The 15,177-nt window shown below is 40.0% G+C and overlaps 1 protein-coding gene across 4 annotated transcripts in view; it reads left to right on the top strand.

The window, feature by feature from the left end:
- Positions 1-15,177, top strand: part of csnk1g1 (casein kinase 1, gamma 1) — a 37,147-nt gene that overhangs the window by 5,035 nt on the left and 16,935 nt on the right. For all 4 annotated transcript variants that reach the window (XM_088333548.1, XM_088333550.1, XM_088333549.1 and 1 more), the window contains exons 2-5: positions 6,842-7,198; positions 7,304-7,344; positions 9,137-9,206; positions 14,222-14,373. In XM_088333548.1, coding sequence (XP_088189674.1) covers positions 7,012-7,198; positions 7,304-7,344; positions 9,137-9,206; positions 14,222-14,373 — 450 coding nt within the window. In that variant the 5' untranslated portion in view covers positions 6,842-7,011. The remainder of the gene's footprint in view (positions 1-6,841; positions 7,199-7,303; positions 7,345-9,136; positions 9,207-14,221; positions 14,374-15,177) is intronic.

Below are 15,177 nucleotides of genomic sequence, written 5' to 3'. Positions count from 1 at the left end.
CCCGCGATAGTCAAAATTCGCAAATTAGAAACATTTATTCATTGGATATCTGGAGTATATATACGACTGTAACAAAAAACAAACTACACATCTACAAATGAATACACAAAACAGAGAGTTCCAGTTGAATTAATTGTATTTTATTGCCATTATACAATAGCACAACAAAATTAGAGGGCTTCTCATTTCAGTGTAAAAAAGCAATGTAGAGAGTGGCTGGCTAGCTGCACGCTTGCATTGGAGATCCCGGGAATGAGCCAGGTCTCTGTGATGATTACAAGAGATACAAGCAGCACGAATGTAGCGGTTTCCCACGAGTTGTAGCTCCAGGTTATCCGTGTTATGGGTAATGGATCTGCCGTTAGTGAGATACAGGATCGGCAGGGATTTTGTCATAGATAGCATGGCTTGTTACATAGCCGGAGCAGTGGCCCCCACTATTGCTTTCTCTCTCGACACAACCTCAGTCTCATTCCGGAGCTGATAACAATCCTCGGAGCACCTGGTGGGGATCAGCAAGTCTTTGCGGTCTTCTGACTTTCCTCAGAGTACCCCCCCAATTTTTTTTTTTTTATGTAACGAGCTGCTAAAATTCTAGCTGTTGCCGTGCTGCATGGTGTGATTGTGTGTGTGTGGATGGGTAAATGTGAAGCACATTGTAAAGCCCTTTGGGAGGTCTGCATTGACTTGAAAAGCGCTATATAAATGCAGACCATTTACCATTTGACTGACAGCATACACCAGCCTATCACAGTCACGCCCACCCAATCGGCGACCTGCCCCCGTGATACCATTTGCTGTGTGTTGTCTGTTGCAGAACACAATGCACGATGAAAATCCACTAAGTTTCAAAACCGCAAAAAGTGAACCGTAATGCATCTAAGGGTTATTCTTATAAATGCCACTGCAAGCATTCAGTTTTCAATGACCAGTGATGAAACTCACAATTTTGATGACAAATGATTTTGTTAATAGAGGCATCCATTACTCCTATTTCACGTAACTTCTGGTAGTTTGTCCCAGCCGCATGCGGACGCCTCTGTGGGGTTTATATTTTAGCGCTATAAAGCTAGCATATAATGTAGCTTTTTATCTAGTTGTGTTCTTCAGTCAACATTGCAAAAGGTAAAATGCTTTGAAATATTTGCTTTTAACGAAAAGCTGTGTGTTTGCATTAGCCTGCCCAAGTCTGCCTGGTTAAAGTGTATGAGCAGAAACAGACACTTGCTTTTTAGGCCCTCTCAATATTTAATGTTATTTTAAATATTGCAGTCATCGAAATGTGGCTTTTTTTGAATCGGCTCTGATGACTCATATTATTGTGGTGTTGTACTACAACGTAAATAGGTATTTTCAATTATCATATAACTGCTTATTATTTTTATGATTATTGTGTGTTATTATTACCTGTTATTCAGTCAATTTACATGACAATTTAGTCACACCAGCCTAAAGTGTTAACCTTTTTTCCGAACACTAGCTTGTTAATAACTTTCTTTACTTCATTTTTTTAAAGGATTTCATCAGATTTGGACGAATAAACTAAAGGTTTCAAAATGAGGAAAAAAGACTTGTGACAGGTTGATTTCTTCATGTATGTGTTTAAATGCACTGCAGGAAAGAGGTCTAAATATAATGGAAGCTAGAGCTCTTGTTGGTGATAGAAAGGAGTGGAGAGGTGTTGTGAAAGGATAGTGGGATTGTGGACGCGTTCTTAAGGATGGGCTGGGCACCCGTATGATGCGGCAGGGGTAAACCAGTGAAATCTGTCGGGCCCTGCTGTTGAACAAAAGAGTGTGTTGTGTCACCCTGACCCGAGTGACATTGCCGCTTTCTGGTGTCCCATTTCATCTGGAGGGACGAAAGCATGACCAACTTGGGTGCCGAGGTGCCTAACTTGTTTGGGTGTTTGGGCAATTGGGTTGGCCATGGTCCAAAAATTCTTGTGTGTTTTTTTTTTTTTTTTTGCTATTTTTTCCCTTTTATTTTCTTTGTTACTGTATGTTTGTGTCTTGCTGTCGGTCACCCCTCTTGAGGGATATGACCAAGGTAGATAGATAGAAAGATAGATAGATAGATGTGTTTAAATTAACAGATTTGACTAACTAAAGGGACAGTTGGTTACTTGACCTCTAGATATCCCTTAATGGTTTAGTGCTACTCAAAACGATTGCTAAAAAAAAGCACAACAAGGAATACACACTACAGAGATTCATTGACCAAAACACACCAATTTATTTTTATTTTTTTTAAATTCACCCTCCGCCAAAGGATTGCATTGCATGGTGATCGTCTTTGCAACCTCAGAGCTCCCCTTTGTAGCATTTTCATTTGACTTGCAGGGTCTCTTGAAAAAGTGCTGCTGTGATGTTAAAACGGCTTCCTGTTGCTTTGCAGTTATGATTCTTAGGTTAGCATGATTCGACTGGCAGTGCCTCTTGAGATTATAATCTTTGAAAACAGCCACAGTCTCTTGGTAAATTAAGCAGACACAGTTGTTTTGGTTTAAAAAAAATCCTCCAATTTCCATTTGCCCTGGACGCAGCGGCTCTCACGATCACCTTTCCTTTTTTTATTTACAGTCGCCATGTTGGAAATGGGGTGGGCTAAACTTCTCCCAGAAAGCTACGGGCAAGGTGGCCAAAGGGCTCCTGCCATCATCTGGTGAAATGGAAAAAAAATATTTGGTACAAATTTATTTTAATAATTTGGTCAAAATTACAGGCATTCCACATATTATTAATTTTATGACCGCAGACGCAGGCCAGTAAAAATTTGATCAGAGGCCGTATCTGGCCCCCAGGCCAGACTTTGGACATGCAAGTTGGATTATCTTAATCTCAAATGGGTTCTCGGTGCATTTTTTTCAGATTTTATTTTTGGGATGTTTTTTAGATCATCATGGTGCCTCTGCAATCTCGGTGTACCCTAATTCCATGTATACCAAGACAGTAGAGTCCATTTTTAAACAAAGGGTTTGTACGGGTGCTTGAAATCTTTCAAAATACTTGCATTTTAATGTTGTTTTCAAGGTTTAAAAGTGCTTGAATTTTGGGTGAAGTGCTTGTAAATGATTGAAATGTTTGCCATTTTTCTCAACAAGTCTGCTTAAAAATAAGGCTGACACCGCTCTCTGTCGGCTTTGCTTTGCCTTTGCATTTCTTCTTGCCTCGTGATTTACGGCAGCTGTTATTAGTTTGTATGCCATTGTCGTATGAAGCGTCATTGCCCCGTGCGGGTCGCGCCCAATAGGACGGATGAATGCTGCATCTAAACAAGGCACTATGAAACTGGTATTAATGCAAGGAATATACGCAAATTATGGACCTTTATTGTGGGTCATGAAAAAAATGAATGTAGCGGTTCCCAGTGGTAAATTGTAATTGATAGAACTTCCTGCAAGTGAGCTAAATAAATTTTTACCCCACACCTACTGTATATGGGGAGAGATATATCTCAAACATATTTACACAGATCCAGTGTCTGAAACTCGTGACAAAAAGTTACCGGACACCAGGGCATTTGCCTGCCCAACCATAGAGTTGCCTGCCCCATTTTTCACAACTTGAAACACAATAAGACGACTCATCGCAAAAAAAAAAAACATGGTTGCAAAGTATTAAGGATTGATAATCAGAATATATAACAGAATAACACTTTAAAATTACGTTTATAAAAAATCTTCTTATAACATTCATTGCATGTATATGACATCGTTGTTTTCCATCTGCCATCAGTATGTACCTGTATTTACTCATCTTCATTCAATGTTTGTGTTGCGTCGTCAGCTACAAGCGACATGAACTCCTCTTTCCATGATTCTTTTTAATATACGTTTTTGTAGCGTCATATATTTTGTTCGCTTCTTTTGAATCTTCAGGGACCGAGGTTTTTGCTTGATTCCTAACCACTTACCATTTTTTTCTTGCTTTCTCTGTGCGTCTACTTTGGAAAATGATAAGCAAATGCACGACTTTATAGGGCTAGGGAAAGTCCGGAAGCAGGAAGTTATTCGATGCAGGCTTCTGATTGGCTGCCGAGTATGCAAATTGCTAAACAAACCGAAATTTCCAAACCGAACGAAGACTTCAAAATCAGAATAAAGCAAACGTTTGATATGAAAAAAATCTTATGCTTTTTTTTTTTCTTGAAAAAGTTGTACGCCCGACGTAAAAGATGCATGCCCCAGGCGTCCGGGCAGACGTTATTTTAGACACTAACAGATCCCTGAAAAATATTAGTGATTCAACTAAGATCCCAAAAACATGACTTGATAAATGCACAGGCAAGAGTAAAAAATTGCATATGTTAATTGCGGATTTATTTGTGTCTCTGCAAAAAACATGATTCACAACAGGATTTCTTCTTTTAATGGTACTGGAAAATTGGAGAATTGTCTGTGAAAGTCCTTAGAAAGTGCTTGAATTTGGCTATGAAAAGGTGCACCAACCCTGCAAACAAAATCGCTGCATACAGTATTCAGACATGGCAATTCAGTAATCTGTGATGAATCCGACTTTGTACTGCATTGTAACAATACATTGTACTAAGACTGTCTATGTGTGGGTTGGCCATTGTTGCCAGTCCAGCTGCAATCCTCTTTTTGGATTAAGGTATTTAGTAATGCTTGTTTACACAACAAGAAGAGTCCCGTCTTGCCAAAGGTCTTTACTGTAAACCCGTTTCAGAGCCACGCAGTTGGCTTCCTGGTTTTTATGTAATAGTAATAGTCCATTGGATGCCCTTGAGAGATACTGAGCTGTATTTGATGCTGAGAACTGTGCAGGCAATACTAAGCGTGAGTCATCCGGAAGCCCACACACATACACGCGTGCACACAAACGCGTGGTACTTATCTGCAGCGGCCGCTCTGTGGCAAACACAGGAATTGCAACACCGTTATCAACCTTTTAGTGTGATTGAACGTTGGCTGGTTTTGGTAGAACAATTAATCCATACTATAACTGATAAACAAGTAAAAAATACAACATGCTGTGCTGCAAGCAAACTCATGAGGTTTTCTGAATTGCATGCAGGTGACACTATGTTTTAACGATTGCTTGCTCTTTATTTGATGACGAAACGGCATTATTTATTAATGCGCATGTGTTCTGTTCACAGCGCTTATCCGCGCACTTGATAGAAACACTCCAGCCTCCATCAATGTCTCTTGGCGTCGACAGCTTTTATGTAATTGTTTACATAATATTCCCCACAAACATGGCCCTTTTGACCAAGGTTGTGGGTGGGAGATAATCTTGATAGTCACAGTTGGCTAGGATTCTCGCACTCCTATCGCATCAGTTCCCTGTCTGTGAACTGCGCTGTCTTTATCAGGCGTTGGACTCCATCGATTATTGCGAATAATGACAATTTCTAAAGTTTTTAGACACAATGTGAGCCAAACCAGTACCTAAATTATCATGCATTTTTTTAATCTTCAATGGTATTTTGAATTATTTTTCTGTTTTAGAACACCTGGATCAAAACAGTTATTCAATTTACAGATTGATCACTTGATTAATAGATCATTTTTGGTTAATTCAATTGTCTGTTAAAAAAACATTTTTGCCCAATATTCCCATTACTTTATATTGATACATTTAGCGGTAATCTGGGGCAACGGGGGCCCAAACTCCAGACTATCTCATAGGTAATAGCGATAAATTTTGAACTTCTCCCAACATACATGCAGTCTCCTACACTCATAATAATGGGCAATTCTCCTCATAGAGTGGAAAAAAACAGGGTTGAACATTGAAGTACAAGATGCAAACCTTTAATTTCAGGACTGTGAGGCAGACATGACAAGCACTTCCAGACACACAATTTAGCAATGAAAACTCTTATGCAGCTCTAGTTTAGAGCAGCAATGGAGGGACTGTTTAATGCCTGTATAAAAACATGTTGGGCCAAGCTGGTTGCTCCTGTTGTCTCATTCTGGCAACTAAAACACATTAATCACGAAATGACAGACGTGACAAGTCATGCTTGTTATACAAACTCCTATGCAGGTAAGTAGAATTGCTGTATTTTTAGCATTTGCTTTGCAATCTGGATATAATGTTGCATACCAGTGTTGGGATTTAACTATTATAATGTACCATTTACCAAATTGTTTGAATTAGTTATCTGACTCCATTAACCAAACACGACCTACAATCATCCAACAATTATGCGTGCTCGAGAGAAATGACCAGGAAGGACCACACAGGGGCAGATTTTTATCATTCCCAACGGCAGATCTAAGTGTAAACAGGAGATGGCCCCCGTTCAAGCTGCCTGGGATCATTTTTACATTTTAACAAACAAAGCAAAGACATCCTACCATTATCCTATTGGCTATGTGTCATCTGCATCTAACTTTAGCTTTCTCTTATTGGCTATCTTCTCCCCGCATGATAGCGTGTCGGCTCCTCCCATGGGCGTGCCATGGTAGTTGTTTTGTGCCCAACAATCTCTGGTCGTCCTGCGTCAGCACACCCAGGCGTCCTGTTATCAGAAATGTCATAGACAAAACATCTTCCACACGCCCTGCCCTGACCTTTTATTGTACATTGAACTAAAGCACAGTCGGTGAATATCTTTATTGCATTAAACTGAATACATTTAACCTGTAGTGAATCGTATAAAATCCTTTACCAGGTCCAACTGAACATTTAAAAAATAACTGTTTGGAAAATCTTTTTCATAAATATGTTTTTATCACTTTGAATGGGGTGTGAGAATATCTCACCTGCAACAATTTTAGGTTGCAAGAGGAGGTACCACTAAAATATGCAATAAAAGGCATTGAAAAACATTAAATATTAAATCTTTTCCTTTTCATTTTCCATTTCAGAGTTCGGACATTCTTCCGTGTGGTGACCGATGTGGAGACCAGAGTGAGGACAGAAGCACGTGTGCCATCGAGGCACTGCCGGTGACCCGGGCTGTGGCTGCAGTCGGCCCGGCCCAGGGGGCCATTGTGCAAGTCACCCCGGGCCCTCGTTGAAGCGTGCTGCTCACACCATGGATCCGCAGAGGGACAAATATGGCGAGCGGCCTGTCAGGAGCACCAAAGTTTCCCAAGGAAGTCGCAGTGCCCACTCGTCGCGGCCTTCGGGCTCCTCCAGCTCCTCTGGGGTTCTTATGGTGGGCCCAAATTTTCGTGTTGGCAAGAAGATAGGCTGTGGAAACTTTGGGGAGTTGAAGCTTGGTAAGTTGTTACATGCATAAAAACATAAATGCCTTTTCAAAATAAGGGTTACCCTTAAATGCAAATGTGACTTAATGTAAAGCGGATCCATTGTTCTCTTCTCAGGTAAAAATCTCTACACCAATGAGTATGTAGCTATTAAACTGGTACGTTGATTTTTCTTCTTTTTTGCTTGGTTTTATCAAAATGCAACCCATTGTTGTTGTCTTTCAAACTTAAGCTATTTTATGAGTAACAAAAGTACTGCGCGAGGTCATTTCAGCCGACAAAGCTAAGTGCGATCATTCCTTACGCTCCACCTTTTTCGCTTGATCACTGAAATAGTGCTGCTAATATTAGCCCCTGCCATTGTTGTAAGACAGGAAACATGCAACATCATTGGACAAAGGGATAGGTTAATGTATACACAGATGTTGGCAGACTACATGTTGAGTCACCATCTTGATACTCGACTAATGCAGTTGCCCTGGTTCAGAGTCTGCATCAAATTTTCCGCATAAAAAGAAAGTACTGAAAAGTAAAAGAGCGGGTAATCCAAATGACTCAATGTTGTTTTAAACCCTGTGCTCAACAACATACAATAGATGTTTGTTTTACCTGAAGTTGGCTTTTTGTTTTGTTTTGAAACAAATATACTGGATCTTGGTGGCAAAATATGTTTTCCACTAGGTAATAAATAAATAAATAAATAAACAAAAGAGAAAGCCACCACTCGCTTCAAACAGAAGACTGGACATCAACACGAGTACAAAAATAAAACTTCACGGGTCAAAAATTGCCCCTAGTTTGTGAATTAAAGTTCCTTGCTGTGACATAGAGGTGGGATTGTAGGAATCTTTCACAAAGCCTCTGTGCTAGCTTTGTGACTCACGTCTATGGTCTTCCACATTGGCGAAAGAAACAAAAATCGGCTCATATTTAGCAGTGTGTTTGATAGTTTGTCTAATTTAGGGACACAAAAGCTGCCACTTTCCTCTTAATTATCACCGAAATATTTTTTTCAAATAAAACGTTTGCTCTATTCCGATTTCTAAATCTTTGTTCGGTTTGAAAATTTCAGAATTTCGGTTCGTTTGGCAATTTACATACTTGGCAGCCGATCAGAAGCCTGCATCGAATAACTTTGTGCTTCTGGACTTTCCGGAGTGTTATAAGGTCGCTCATTTGCATATCATTTCGACGCCAGAGAACACGAGAAAAATGGATAAGTGGTTAGGAAACAGGCCAAAACCTCAGCCCCAGGAGAAATATTCAAAAGAAGCTAACAAATTTATGACGCTACAAAAGGCAAACGTACATTAAAAGCATCGTGGAAAGAGGAGTTCACGTGACTTGTAGCAGACGACGCAACGCAAACATTGCACGAATGAAGATGAGTAAATACAGGTACATACTGATGGCAGATGAAAAACAGCGATGTCATCTACATGCAATGAATGTTAGAAGTAGATTTATAATAAACTTAATTTTAAAGTGTTGTTCTGCTATATATTCTGATCATCTATCCTTAATACTTTGCAACACTGGGGCTTTTTTGCGATGAGTCGTCTCATTGTGTTTCAAGTTGTGAAAAATGGGGCAGGCAACTTTATGGCTGGGCAGGCAACTTTTCAGAGTTGTCTGCCCTGGTGTCCGCTAACTTTTTGTCACGAGTTTCAGACACTGTTATAATGGGAACAAATACATTTGCCTCACAGTGTTAATGCAATGATTTGCATTATTTTATAAACTAATTTCGTGCCATATCATTTTGTAGATGTCAGAGCATATCTGCATTGGGCTGGTTTTCTTTGAAGTCACCTTGTCAATTCAAATGTTTATGTTTTATTTTTATACTTCAAAATATACTTATCGAAGCAATTCTGCCCTCGGGCTGAGTCAATTTAAGCAAAATCCTGACGTTGTGTCTGACTTTTTTGCCCTTCTGTTTTTGCACAGGAACCAGTAAAGTCAAGGGCACCGCAGTTGCATTTAGAATACCGGTTTTACAAAACACTGGGAACAACAGGTGGGTGACGGTGACACGCTTGGCTGGTGTTTTGGTGTCACTGCTTTATTTGTTGTCATTTGTTGAGCTATTTGTATCTTGAACCAGGTGATTCCGCACAACTCTGCTGGGATACATTAAACATGTTTAGCAACCCTTATCTTTAGGAAAATGTTCATATGTTTGTGGGCCTGAATAATCACCTCGGAGGGCAAGATAGGATGAGGGAGCCCCAAAAGAAGAGAAAAAGGGGCAAAACCCACAGAACACCGAATTGCGTTTGAATGGTCTTTGTTGTCATTATTCATAAGTGCAACAAATTCGAAAGGACTTCTCCTTTTAATGTGAGAAAACGATTTAGAGAGTGTCTGGCTAGCATCAGGTATCCCCGGATTGCGCCAGGTCTCCGTGGTGATTAAAATACAACGATCCCAAACGTAGCGGTTTCCCACAAGTTGTAGCTCCAGGTCATACGTTTCTGGCGTTGGTAAAAATCGTAATTATGAGCAAGGTAAATGATTCACTAAATATTTTATAGCCATATGAATCAAGAGATGATGACGAAATACATCGGCAATATTTAAAAGGGGTATAATATCCTGTATTAAAAGTCAAAATATTGTTAGCTATTTAATAGATCTCATTGAGGGGAAACATGCTTACTTGCATGCCAATAATGACAATGACAAGGGGCAGAACGGATCAGAAAACTTACGGTTGGGATTGGATATGCAGATAAGTCAAGGATCGTATCATTTTCCGATAAGCTAAAATATAAATAAAAGACAGGAAATGTCAACATTACTCTTCTGTTTATTATGTAAAACACGTTTTCAATGTAAACATATAAAATCAATCTTAACTGGGAACATGTGAAATAAGACCAGTTTCATGTTTGCTAATAATGGTGACATAGGTAGACCAGTAAACGCATATTGACCGTTCCTAATCACGTGACTACATCCGGCGAACCCAAGTAGTGGCAACCATAGTGGTTGGGTGTCGACGGGTATGTTTACTTCAATATTATTGTGATTGACATCCGAGATATGACGATCAAGGCTCTAGTTTGGCTGTCGTCAAACTTTACGGGCTAAGTTAGGGCTACAAATGCTTACTGATGTACAAACAAGATCCATGCGCATTAGAAAAGGGCGGGGTGTAGGGGATATAGTACAAGAAATGCAATCTTTGGGACTCGTTTCATCTGCAGGGTGTTATAGATAGATAGATAGATACTTTATTCATCCCCGTAGGGTAATTCACACTTCCAGCAGTATCTTTTGTTGTTTATTAACAGATTACAGGATGCCCTCGGGGTGCTTTGTTGTAGTTTTAGTGTAGCCCATCCCAGCCATCTCTGGGCCGTGGGCAGGGGACACTCTGAACTGGTTGCCAGCCAATCGCCGGGCACACGGGGACAGACAACTTACTCGCTCAGTCATACCTAGGGACAATTTGGACCGGCCAATTCACCTGAAATGCATGTCTTTGGAATGTGGGAGGAAACCGGAGTGAAACCCACGCAAGCACGGGGAGAACATACAAACTCCGCACAGTAAGGCCGGTAGCTGGATTTGAACCCACGCAGGAGGTTCCCACGACCTCAGAACTGTGCCGCACACGCGCTAACCACTGCGCCGCCGTGCTTGGGAATAAACTATTGTCACAAAAAAAACAACACCTTGAACATTCTTCTTTCATTTGGACATCAAAACGAGTCTGTGGGACCCATCCAGTAGAGCCGACTGTGTACTTCCAGGTATATTATTACAGACTATTATGACATCATCCCCTTATCTAAAACCTACATGAGGGCAAATAATACACATATTATCAACATAAAATATAGGTTATTCATATGCTATAGAGTAGAAGTGTGTTTTAAGCTTAGATTTAAACATTTCCACTGAGGATGCAGATCGAATCTCGGGGGGGAAGAGCATTCCACAGCACCGGGGCCCAAATGGAGAACGCTCTCGAACCTGAGGATTTCTTCTTGGCTCTTGGGATCACTAGTAGACCAGCATTTTCAGAGCGAAGGCTCTTGACCGGAACATAGGGTGAAATTAAATCTGAAATATATGAGGGAGCAAGTCCATGCATGATTTTGTGTAGTACCAACAGAACCTTAAATTCCCATCTTGGGCTAACAGGGAGCCAATGCAGGTTAGCTAAAATCGGGGTAATGTGATCAAACTTTCTTGTCTTAGTTAAAAGCCTCACTGCAGCATTTTGTACCAGCTGAAGGCTCTTCATTTTGGACTTTGGGTGACCGGGGAGTAGTGCATTACAGTAATCTAGACGGGAAGTAACAAACGCGTGAATTATAATCTCAGCATCTGACAGCATAGGACGAATTTTAGCAATGTTGCGAAGACGGAAGAAAGCTGTGGAGTAAGCACGCCGTAGAAAAGCATTCTGACCACAGTCGGCACCTCGTCAGCACAGTATTTTTCTGTTTGCTACCACAAGCGAGAAAAAGCCAGGTGGCTCGCTTCCGCGCCTTGGGTGCACCCTCGAGAATGACGTCTTGTGAAACTTGCTGTGGTTGATAGACTAATTCTGGCCCCGCCAAAAAACCCTCTGGAGTGTCCAAGTCAAAGTTTGGATTTAAATCCAATTGAGATGCCGTGGTGTGACCCTAAAACGGGTAGTTCATACTAGAAAACCCCCCAACATGTCAGATTTGAAACAATTTTGCTAAGAAGAGTGGGACAAAATGTCTCCGCAACGTTGTGAAAGACGCATTACCAATTATCGTAAATGTTTCATTTCTGTCTTTGCTGCCAAAGGTGGCCCAACTTGATATTACGTTCAGGGGGCGGCTAGCTTTTCATTTTATCGTGCCTTAATAAATGGAATCAACATTTCAATACTGCCTTTTGTATTTCTTTGGGTTGTCTCTGTGTGATATTAAAACTGCTTTGAGGATCTGAGTGATAAATGTGCAAAAAACACAGAAATCAGGAAAGGGGCAAATACGTTTTCGCTATACTTGTACTCTGTGTTTTATGTGAGGCAGGTTCTTAATATTTCGAAGCGCTTACATTCTCATTGTTTTGCAATGACGATGGATAGAAAAGGGCAACAGTGGAAGTTCATTAAATATTTAGCGAGTGGGTCTGCCATTCTTTGTACTAATCTCGCATCTCTCCTCTAGATGGGATAATGTGACATCATTGCAGCTCCTCATTCCACACAGCCAATACTGTTTACATAGTTGCCCGTGCATCTTCTAGAATGAAAGTGCATTGACTCGTGTCCAGTCAGATTTTTGTGGTGATCCTGACCAACTGTCACAGGATTCTAATTAGGATTTTTATCATTTGTGAGGTTTTTACATTCTCATTTTGTAGATATTTTGAAAAACAGTAATGTTGCAACCACGTCTCGACAAAACTAAAAGTTTGTGTTGAAGGTTTTGCTGAGGTCAACACGAAAAGATATTGTTAGGCATGAAACATTATATCATCTAATTTTATACTGCAAGCACACTTGAAAACATTCCTGCACTTTCAGTTCATATTGATCACGTTAAATGTAATACTTAAAGGGACAGTGTATTAATTAGCGCCTCCTAGTGGTAAAATAAATTATACATTAAAAAACAAAGAATATTTGTTTGAAAAATTTGCAAAATTTACATGAACTATCATATAAACTTGCTTTTAAAATAAATTCAGGTTTAAAAATGTGAATTTGTCCCCGAGTGCCAAAACGTAAAAACGTGTTCTTTGTTTTTTTGTTTCATTTTAAACTATAATAAAGGGTTTGTTGGCCGGTCCAAATTGTCCCTAGGTATGAATGAGCGAGCGAGTTTTCTGTCCCTGTGTGCCCTGCGATTGCCTGGCAACCAGTTCAGGGTGTCTCCTGCCGGATAATTGCTGGGATGGGCTCCAGCACCCCCGCGACCCTACTTGAGGATAAGCGGTGCAGCTAATGAGATGAGATGAGATTAAGGGTTTTCCGCAGCTCATCCATAGGTATCAAGCCTCTGGGAATGACTTCAGTACGATGAATCACCGTTAGATGGCAGGAGTGGCTTTGATCAGATCTTTGTCCACACATCAGGAAAGCCTAACCTCCTAGTGTTGCTTCTGTGTCCAACGATTGAGAGTGCGTCTGCGGCCTACATGCAGAGAAGGCGTAGTGAGTCAGTGTGTGGGATCGCAAAGATATGGATACGTAGCTAACACTACAACACAGCTTTCAGTATTCCTAAAAAAAGATGTCCACTTTGTCATCATCAGTGCAGTGAGGGATGTTGTTTCGTGCACGTTTGCAGGAATCCAATTGCCATAGTGACCGAAATTGTGTGATCACGTCACCGAAAATAGGGAGCTGAAAGGTTTTTGCCAAGTTCATACATCGATTCAGTATTGTTGCAATTAAACTTTATTTTGCAAACAAACTGCCTATGTTTTCATGAAAAATATTGTTTATATATTTCACGTATCACAAAAAAAAGCACCGAAGCGAGAGTTCTGCTTGAAATGCATCCTTTGACGAAAAGTTTATCCTCTCAGTTTTCTTGGAAACGCGTAATTTCACAAAACTTAGCAATGCTCTACTGTTGTTTTCCAAAAAATGGTAAAGGCTACAAGCTTTCAAGCTTTCTTTTGATATGTCTTATGCCTATATAGCTATATAACTACCTTTAGGCCTTTAAAAACGGGTCAAAAAGTCCAATGTTTTCTATTTAACAATTGTCCACCTATTTTACACCATTTCCAAAAGGACACATTTCGGACCTCATATAATCACAAGTAACCTGTAGCAGCCCAATGAACTGGATATTAATGCCCAGAAACACAGGATGCAGCCTGACATGACTCTTACTTGTCTATCTGCTACCATAAGCACATACCAATGTAGCGGGAATTCATTTTTATCAATCAATGCTATTGGCCAAAGACCCTTTTTTTTCTTCATGTGATCAATTATCTATCTGTTTATTTGAATACATTGAAAGAGAACATAAATCAATAATTTGTTGCGTTTGGACTCATCCAGTTTGTTTTAATGTGTTTTAGCTGAAGGTGTGCCCCAAGTGTTTTACTTTGGACCCTGTGGGAAATACAATGCCATGGTTCTGGAGCTCTTGGGCCCAAGTCTGGAGGACTTATTTGACCTCTGTGATCGGACCTTTTCGTTGAAGACGGTTCTTATGATTGCAATCCAGTTGGTGAGTTGTTTGGAGTTCTGCGACCTCATTGGCCTGTCGAGTTGGACAGTATTAGATTTTTTTCACTGTTTTGCTGCCCATTGCTTTACAGTGATCAGCATAATGCCATGACTAAATTCACAATAATTTTGTATTTCGTGTCCAAAAGATAGTTTAAATTAAAAGTTGCTCTGTCTGAGGTATGGTCGTTTTCAAAATATATATAATTGGTATTTTTAAATAATTAACAGGGTTTTTACAGTTGCTTGAAATCCTTGAAAATGCTAGAATTTTAATGTTGTATTTTCAAGGATTGAAATGTGCCTGAATTTTGGGCGAAGTGCTTTTAAATTCTTGACATTGTTGCCATCTTTCTCAATAAGTCTGGCTAATAATTAGTCATTAGACATTAGTTTGTACGCCATTGTCCTATGAAGCATCAGAGCCCCCTATGCGCCCAAGAGGGCAGGTACATGATGCACCTAAACAGATCACTATGAAACGTATAGTAGTGCAATTATGGACATTTATTATGGTCCATGCCAAAAAAGAAGGTAGCGTTTCCCAGAGGTAAATTGGAATGAGAAGAACGTCTAGCAACTGAATATGTAAGCTACATATTACTGTCCTTTTTACCCAACCCCTATATAGAGAGAGATTTGCAATTTGCTCAAGATCTAAAAATCCTGTATCATGACACATGTAAGATTAAAAATTGCATATATAAATTGTAGATGTATTTGATGCTCTGCAAAATACACGATTGCAGCTTGGATTTGAAAGTCCTTAAAGAGTGCTTAAATTTGGCCATGAAAACCGTATACG

Source organism: Urocampus carinirostris, chromosome 4, assembly GCF_059441175.1.
Source record: "Urocampus carinirostris isolate Australia breed hairy pipefish chromosome 4, RoL_Ucar_1.0, whole genome shotgun sequence".
NCBI classification, from domain to species: domain Eukaryota; kingdom Metazoa; phylum Chordata; class Actinopteri; order Syngnathiformes; family Syngnathidae; genus Urocampus; species Urocampus carinirostris.
Note: the sequence above shows the minus strand (reverse complement) of the source record. Positions and strands in the feature narration are given on the sequence as shown.